We start from the raw sequence: 9,341 nt of genomic DNA, 5'->3' as shown, positions 1-9,341 counted from the left end.
GTGCATTGGAAAAATGTAATTAGGATATGGGCGGACTAAAGGGGTTGGTAGGAGACACACCTGATGCTGCATACGCATAAGTTTCAATAGAAATGTGAAGTGGGTCAAACTCGTGAACTGTGCATAGCTCTTGTAATGCATCACACCTCAGTGTTTACTCAACAGGACTCTTCCAATTGGACCAAAGAAGTGACAGTCGGCATGTGCACAATATCACTTCAGATTACACACATAAAACAAGGTTACACGTCACGGTCAACGGTAAAACAAATTAAGTTTCAGTGATGATGGTGGCAGAGCTAGAAATTTTAGGGGCATAAAGAGGTGCACCCTGAGTACAATCCCTTTGAAGTACACACGCGACAAACTCGATCTCATCTCATCATACATCTTGTGGAAACTGAAAATTGAGATTCCTAACAATAACTGAAAAAAAACCTCAAGACTGGAAGGCGCGAAGAGATGATCCCAGGACCGGACCTTGAGCAGATGATGAACACAGCAAGCATTCAGATGTGGAGTCCTCTTTGGTTCTGAATAAAACACCCCCACCCTTCCCTGTATTCTCCTCTATACTTAACGTGCCTTGCATCAATTTCTAGAACAGTTCTGTTCAAATTAAAATTACTCGCAGTGCTATGCAAAAGACCAGTGTTTACACGGACGATATAATCACATTTGAAAATAAATGAGGAAAAAAAACCTTGTCTTGCTAGTGGGCTGTGGCAGCAATCTCTGAGATTCTTGTAGAGAGAGGAGGAAAGGTCAGGCATTGGGTTTCTATCAACTCTCATTGTGTTTGACCTGAGGCCATTCGGGCGTTTCCGTGCGGACCTGTTGCCTGTGTATTTTTTCTCTCTCTCTCAGAAAACGAGTGCCTTATCCTCGGGTGTTTCCGTGCAACAGCCCTGAAGGTCGGCGGAGCGGAGCCGAGCTGAGCGAGTGTTGGATTCGGGAATCTCCGCGGGGCCCTGACTTGACTGAGCGAGTGAGCGCTTGTATCATGGCGGCGGTGGAGGTGCTGGTGAAGGGAGAGGAGTGGAACATCTTTGGCTAAAATAAGAGAGAGAGAAAGAAAGAGAAAGAAACGTGAATCCCGCCGTTCTAATTTCTGTCGAGTAATGGACCCGTGGCTTTCTGCAACACGTGCGCACCAAGAACGTAAGAAAAATTTGCAACAGCGGGAGCAGCCAAAGGAATAAGTTTTATAGGACCGCCGGGGAGGGAGAGAGGAATAAAAGTCCGAAAATGTCGGATTCTAAGGTGAAAGTTGCAGTGAGAGTCCGGCCAATGAACAGACGAGGTAAGGAGGAATTAAAATCAAGTTCAAGAAGCGGTGCGGTTCCCGGGAATGTTTTAAGAAATGGCCCGCACTCTTGTGCTATTTTGTTTTTTTTTGAAGTAACATTGTTAATAGTTGGGGAGATGGATACACGGGAGTTGTGAGCTGTTTGGTAACATTGTGACTGGTGTTCTACACAGAGCTGGAGCTCAATACCAAGTGCGTGGTGGAGATGGAAGAAAATCAGACTGTCCTTCACCCACCGCCCTGTCCGAACACGTCTAAAGCAGACAGCAGGTAATAGCCACGGCTTTGCTAGCGACAGTCTATTCCCACCGCAACCTTCCCCCTCACCCTCACCCCCCAAGGCCCCAGAGGAAACAAAAACCTCAATGCAAAAAGAGTTTATTTCCCCCGATTTCTCTTCCATTATGCCGCCATGAGAATTAACGCCCTGAGCATGGTTTAAAATTGGAAACTCTCTGCACAACAAAAATCTGCTGTTCGCATTTTTTTTGAAAAAAAGGGAGGGAGGAGGGGAGAGTGTCTCTGACGATCAGACTACAAACGGCGCCAGCAGCTACTGCTACTTGGTACGGTGCTGAGATTAGAGTCCGAGGCGGACAATCGGAATTTTATAAACAAGTTTAAATTAAAATTTGTTCAAAAGGCAGTCGTAACAAATATATTACACTCGTTTCGATGGTTTCCCATCTTCTTGTTAAAAGAAGGAAAGATAATGTTGGCACGCACCCAATTTCTATGGTCTGTTGCGTTGGAATTTTTTTTGGAAGAGAAATGGAAGATTGAGGGCTGGGAGAAGAGACTTTAGTGAGACGCTGCAATGATTTCACGAGATGTGGCACTGCTGTTAAACAAACGGTTGTAGAGAATGAATGGTGCCTGGAACCGAAGCCTCATTTAAGTTTTAAAGTGGACATTAGATTATAGCAAATACAAAAATATAAATAAGCGGTTCGGGTTGTGCTTTGACTATTGAAAGACAATAGTATTCAATTTTTGGAAATTCAGGTGACAGTACAGACTGCTGTGCTTCTGGGTCCCCTCTGTAGCCTCTCCCTATACGAAAGGCATTTGTAAAATTCCCTGTTTACCCACTCCTGTGTCAGATTTGCCGTAAACTGTTGGAGTAGCGTTGTCCCTTTTAGTCACAACTTTAGCTGGTCTGTTTTCAGAATCGGTACTTCTTTTTTTGGAGGGTAACGATTAGTTATTGATTTATGTAAACCACCAAATTGAGTCACTTTTCGATTGGTCTGTACGGGGAAGATGCGGAACTAACCTCCAACCAACCGCAGCGCAACCTTTCCTCCGATCAAACGAATCCCAGTCACTGAGATATAACTGTTTGAAAAGCAGGTGTGGTTTTCTGCTTCCAGTTTACTGATCGCTTCTCGCGGCGATTTCGTGTTACCCTGATTTACTTGATTTCTTTTGAGCGAACCAAGTTCTTTGTACATGATTGAGTGTTCGGGCGTTATTTGGCTGCTAAATGAACACTCAGTCGGAATGGTCGTATTCCGAGTTATTACATAGTTTTCGATCGAAAGGATTCTCACATTGCAGGCGTGTTTGCAGCATGTAGAATGCATTTGACTCTTGCAATCTGAGCATCTGTACTTGGAGTTATTTACAATATACGGGGGATCACATATTGCGTGGATTTAATTAAGGGTTTGGACCGAGAATCTTGTGTACCAACTCGACTGTGAAAGTCTAATGTTTATGTCTAACCCGCGTCACTCGCTGCTTTAACTATTTGCAGTACTCGCTATACTTCCATGTTTTTAAATATCAAATTCGCATTGATGGAAAATTATCACCATTTATATCTAATCATCTTTAACGCACTGCGGAATCCATGTGTAGCATTTAAATTTCAGCTGCATATCATTCATAATTGGAATTGAGTTGATGTAGTCAAAGAAATAGCTTTTTGTATTCTATTTGCAGCATTGTAGGTCAAACAATTCCTGCTTTCTTTCCCCCCCCCATGGTTGGCCAAATGGCACTGGTGTGGTTTATGTACTGTATGTTGTGTCCAGTTTACGTTTTTGAGGTGGTACACAATGGATAGAAATGAAATTGATTTCCAAAGGCACTTTGAATATCAGACAAGGTCATGGCTCAGTCGTAGATGGCCACCCACGGAATCGTGGAGTAGTTTATGTGCTTACTCTAGTTTATTGTTTTTGATTCTTGAATTTCTTTGCAGTAAGCTCACAGGCAGTAGAAGCAACAGCAACTCAATCCATTTGGTATCTTAATGCTTTCGCTGTGGCAGTCATTTCTTTTCTTTTGTGTATAACACAATTTTTGGATCTCTTGTATTGATTAATGGATTATTAATCATGCACTCTGGAACAAGGAATGTTTTCCTAATATCAGTTCCATGTTGACTTTTTCCATAAATGCTCACTTACATTCTCTCATATTGTGTTTTGTGCTTTGCTTCTGTCTCTTCTCCCATCTCCCTAATTCCCTGAACTACTAAACTTGTGTTATTTTCTTTTACGTAGTGCTCTAAATTTCCAGCGTTTTCTGTTTTTATTGGTTCAGGGTGAGATTTATTATAAGCTTTTACATTTGTTATAGATAGTTATGTAATTTAGTTGGCTCACCCTTTGCTGTCTTTAGAGTCTAGACTGCATAATTTGAATTTCTGTAATCTCTTTCCATAGCTTATCCCATTACATTTGGATCCTGCTTGGTTGCATTTACACTGTTTCTAATACAAATGTTCAAAGGGGAACATTAATCTGCACAGAATGCAATTAAGAGTGTAAATCTCAGTCATTGCTTTCTGTGTTTTTAAATTATTTTACTATTTTGCCCATTGTCTGCACATTGTAAGTATGTCTGCTATTAGCTCCTGTACTTTTTTTATGAGTCCCTTTTTAAAAATTAGAATTAATTATACTCTGTTTCCACCTTTATATATCCGGTAGGTACTTTGTGCATTGCATTTTGGTGTTAAATCTAATGATGTCTGAAATGTGTATGTGAATTCTAATACTTCTGCAAGTTATTAAGTGGATTTTGTATTTCTGTCATTTTGTCATCTCCATATTCAACTAATTCATAGTTTTTGTATTTGGGTCACTTATGTTCATTAGAAGTTATAGCGATTCAAGCACTGATACTTGTGTGATATTTAGTATCAGCACTAATGCAAAGATTTGGTTACGTTTTTGAAGCCAATGATTTAAAGTTTGACCCTGTATTTTTCGTGGGCTTTAGTTGTTTGCTTGATCTTTTGCAAGATCTCAGTATCATGCAAATGTTTGATTTCCCATCAACATGTATTATCTTTGTACCTGCCACTTAAAATGGCCACTTAAACCATCTGTGTGGAATAAAAATGGTCATCTTTTCCCTGGCCGTCCTTTTTATAATATACTCACTTCACAAAGATGAGCACATACCTTGCTACCAATTTACTAGCCACAAACATTGTCAGTAGAAGTTACTGAGTTTATCTTTGTGGGATTCAGAAGTGCTTGTAACAAGTTTGTGTAAGACAGTTATTAATCTGTCTCCCTACCATTGAGCCAGGAGGGTCAGTTCAAGTCCCACCTGTTCCAGGGGTGTATAATAACTCTTCTGAACAGGTTGACTGGGGGCGAAGAAAAGGATATCCAGGCATGTATAATGCGTATCCTTATGGAACATTAAAAGTAGCAGCATTAATCAGAGACCCTATCAACCTTGCTTAATCCAGTGAGTGAATCAAACATGATAATCCAATGTTCAAACCTAGAAATGACTACAGTTAATGAAGAAGCATTTTTTGATAGTGTTTTAATGACTAATGAATAACCTAAGAAAATATTGTGGCAAGGAAGGCCAATTATCAGTTTAGGACTTGGAACTCTGCCAATCTTCTAAATGTTGTGCTGTGAAATAATTTGTTTGCAAGAGAAAATATTGGAGCATACCTTAGCACAACTTTAAAAAAAATTGTTTCCATGGAACATCCTTTCTTCACATCATGTAAGTTCCACAGCTCAGTACCCAACTCAACTTGTTTTGACTTCTCAGGAGGTTATGATGAGTGCATTGTGTAGCAGATTGTTACATTTGAGGACCTTGAGATTTCTGTCACACTTTGGCCAGTGACTGGGCAACTAAAATGTGAGAACATTTTATCGTAGGTCCCATTCAACATTCAAGTTTGGATTATGTATATTTTTCTCAGTGTTTCACCAAAGATGTCAAGTTCCATGCATGTATGCTAAACCCATTCCTTTCTCACCAACATCTCTCCTGACCATGACATGACTTCTGATTTATCACACTGTTTGTCCGATGTCCATTATCATTGAGCAGAAATCCTATTCGTTAATATTGGGAAGATCAAAGCCATTGTATTTGGACCACATAATGATACCATATCAATGAATAACTTCATTTCTATCTTAACTAAGGATAGGTCTGAACCAGACTGTTGGTAAATTTTGTATCTTGTTTGACCATGAGATAAACTGCCAGACTCTGATCCTTGGTATCTCGGAGACTTCCTGTATCTCCCATAGGAATATATTTAGCTTAATTGTTTATTTCATGTTCTCGCTGAAGCTCCTTTTAGATACCTCTAGATTTGACTAGTCGTATCTTTTTTTGACTGATCTTTTATCTTGACCATCCTTAAACTTGAACTCATGTAAAATTCTGTAAATATACTTGAATACTTATCCAAATCTCTGGACTTTGTCAGGACCCTACAGCTGTTGGCCTCATACCAACCTTGCTCTAAATGTGGCCAAAAGACTGGCTTCCAGTGGTGAGAATGCACTGATTGTCCTTGACAGTAAGACAACATTTGGCCAAGGATGGCATCAAGATTCTCAGCAAAAACTTGATGTCGGTGGAAAATAAGGGAGCAAACTCTAATGGTTGGAGTCATAAATAATACTATCTACAGAGATAGGTAGTTGGGTTTCTTGTGTCCGACCATCTTCAGCAACCTTAATGAATTGTCTTTGCGTACACCTGTAAGATGTGAAGTTGGGATGTTCTCTGCGCAGTACTCATGACAATTTACAATGTGTGTGCTAAGTAATCTGCACAAAGTACAGTTTTCAAGGGTTTTTTCATGTAGTGTAAGGACTACAGACGTTTTATTTGAAATGTAAACAGGAAAATGGAAGTTTGCACTTATGTTGCAGAGAAAAACAACTTTTGCAACTTGAAGCAAAAGTAGAACTGTAATGTTCGCTCATTGGTTGCATGCATATATAAATTTTTTGGAGTAGCTGAATTTAATAATTTTGAGACTAGCTGACACTAGGTGCTTTCTGGTTGGAAAAAAGCCTGCTGACCAACAGCCTTTGGATTGATTATGAGCAATAGTTCATCACAGAATTGAGTGAAAGGAGCACTGGCACTCGGGTCTGCAAAAGCATGCAACTAAGAAATGTCTCTGACTCTTGCTTTGTGAGAGTAGAAGAAAGCTGGCACTAAAAGACTCTAAATAGAAGAACATTTGATTCTAAGCAAAATCCAACTGACCAGCAACCAAACTGAGGATCACTGTTGTTTTCAAAAATATCATCAGCAAAAACAAGTAGAACTGTCAACTGTCGCTTTGTTTTATCTGTTTGTGGTTTGGATTCTTGATCTACAGGCTTTTGTACTTTTTGCCCATATTTTCCACCCACAATATCTTTCTTGTACAACCTATTTGTGGATGAACATGCACTTGTTTTGGGTGTAATGGGGGTACAGTTTGAGTTTACATATTTGTAAATGATTCTGTTTTGCCACATGCTAAAGATCGAGTTTGTTATAATGTTTTTGTTTATTTAAAAAAACTGAGTTTTTTTTTAGTGGTCACAGTCGGGCAAATTAATTATCTTCATGATTATAAAATTATTCTTTCACATTTGTGATGAGCTTGATTTGCTTTGACTCTTCCTATTGCGATCATAACAGCAGGCTACTATTTTGGTTTTCAGTGGCTCCTTGTTTTCTCACTATATCATTTGTTATATATTGCAGTCATGTTATGGGGTGTTTAGACTCAGAGGTGGCACCAGAAGAAGTCATCAATATTCTAAATTTAGTGGAAGATGAATAATTATTCAGCCACCACACTCATAGAAAGCAACGATTTCTTTAGATGCCCCAGTATTTAAATTAGCACAAAACTATATGCATATGTAAGCAACAAAAATTGCTTTCAAATCAACTGACATACTTCTACATGCAAAGGGTAAACATCCTGGGTTAGACCAGGGAAACCCAGTGGATGTGGTCTATCTAGACTTCCAAAAGGCCTTTGATAAGGTCCCACACCGCAGGCTGCTGAGCAAGGTGAGGGCCCATGGTGTTTGAGGTGAGCTACTGGTATGGATTGAGGATTGGCTGTCTGACAGAAGGCAGAGAGTTGGGATAAAAGGTTCTTTTTTGGAATGGCAGCCTGTGACAAGCGATGTCCCACAGGGTTCAGTGTTGGGGCCACAGCTGTTCACATTATATATTAATAATCTGGATGAAGGGACTGGGGGCATTCTAGCGAAGTTTGCCGATGATACGAAGTTAGGTGGACAGGCAGGTAGTACTGAGGAAGTGGGGAGGCTGCAGAAGGATCTAGACAGTTTGGGAGAGTGGTCCAGGAAATGGCTGATGGAATTCAACGTGAGCAAATGCGAGGTTTTGCACTTTGGAAAAAAAGAATAAAAGCATAGATTACTTTCTGAACGGTGAAAAAATTCGTAAAGCCAAAGTACAAAGGGATCTGGGAGTGCTAGTCAAGGATTCTCTAAAGGTAAACATGTAGGTTGAGTCCGTGATTAAGAAAGCGAATGCAGTGTTGTCATTTATCTCAAGAGGGTTGAAATATAAAAGCTACTGAGACTGTATAAAGCTCTGGTTAGGCCCCATTTGGAGTGCTGTGACCAGTTTTGGTCCCCACACCTCAGGAAGGCCATACTGGCACTGGAGCGTGTCCAGCGGAGATTCACACGGATGATCCCTGGAATGGTAGGTCAATCATATGAGGAATGGCTGAGGATCCTGGGATTGTATTAATTGGAGTTTAGAAGATTAAGGGGAGATTTAATAGAAACTTACAAGATAATACATGGCTTGGAAAGGGGGGACGCTAGGAAATTGTTTCTGTTAGGTGAGGAGACTAGGACCCTTGGACACAGCCTTAGAATTAGAGGGGGTCAATTCAGAACAGAAATGCGGGGACATTTCTTAAGCCAGAGAGTGGTGGGCCTGTGGAATTCATTGCCGCAGAGTGCAGTGGAGGCCAGGACACTAAATGTCTTCAAGGCAGATATTGATAAATTCTTGATGTCACAAGGAATTAAAGACTACGGGGAGAATGCTGGTAAGTGGAGTTGAAATGCCCATCAGCCATGATTGAATGGCGGAATGGACTCGATGGGCCGAGTGGCCTTACTTCCACTCCTGTGTCTTATGGTCTTATCCTCTCCTGATTGAAGGTTCGTAACTAAGGCATGTTCACAAAGGTACAATATTTCACATGGGTAGTTGGTGCCTTTTTTTTTGCATCTTCAGTGTAAATTGAATGGATACATTATTCATTTCAATAGCACCCTCTTTAGCTTTCCCATGTAGTAGCTGTTGACCATATGACATCGCTGAACAGGTTATGACCTACCTCAAGAAACATAAAATCGATAGCTAAGAAGTGGGCCACTTAACTTACTGTTCCTTTGCCAGCTGTTTGGAAGATCTTTCTTCTCGACACACTGCCCTGCTTTTACTCTGCAGCTGTGCAAATTCATTTTGTATGCCCTTGAAATTTAAAGATTACTTTTTGAGTATGCTTCCAGCTTTCTTCAGGCTGTGATTTCCCAATCATGATGAGGCAATCTCATAGAATTTCATAAAATGATGAGAGAGATGGATAGAGATAATGGTAGCTTTCTTCTCCCTAGGATGGGGGATTTCATGATTAGGGGGCACATTTTTAAGTGAGAGGATAGCGATTTTTAAAAAAAAAGACACGGGCAAATTTTTTAAGAGGGTGGTTCACATGTAGAATGAAGTTCCTGAGAAAGTG

At 40.3% G+C, this 9,341-nt stretch overlaps 1 protein-coding gene across 4 annotated transcripts in view; it reads left to right on the top strand.

The window, feature by feature from the left end:
- Positions 1-997: 997 nt before the first annotated feature.
- Positions 998-9,341, top strand: part of kif13a (kinesin family member 13A) — a 332,721-nt gene continuing 324,377 nt past the window's right edge. For all 4 annotated transcript variants that reach the window (XM_060849815.1, XM_060849814.1, XM_060849816.1 and 1 more), the window contains exons 1-2: positions 998-1,303; positions 1,483-1,579. In XM_060849815.1, coding sequence (XP_060705798.1) covers positions 1,249-1,303; positions 1,483-1,579 — 152 coding nt within the window. In that variant the 5' untranslated portion in view covers positions 998-1,248. The remainder of the gene's footprint in view (positions 1,304-1,482; positions 1,580-9,341) is intronic.

Source organism: Hemiscyllium ocellatum, chromosome 34 (genome assembly GCF_020745735.1).
Source record: "Hemiscyllium ocellatum isolate sHemOce1 chromosome 34, sHemOce1.pat.X.cur, whole genome shotgun sequence".
In the NCBI taxonomy this organism is placed as follows: Eukaryota; Metazoa; Chordata; class Chondrichthyes; order Orectolobiformes; family Hemiscylliidae; genus Hemiscyllium; species Hemiscyllium ocellatum.
Note: the sequence above shows the minus strand (reverse complement) of the source record. Positions and strands in the feature narration are given on the sequence as shown.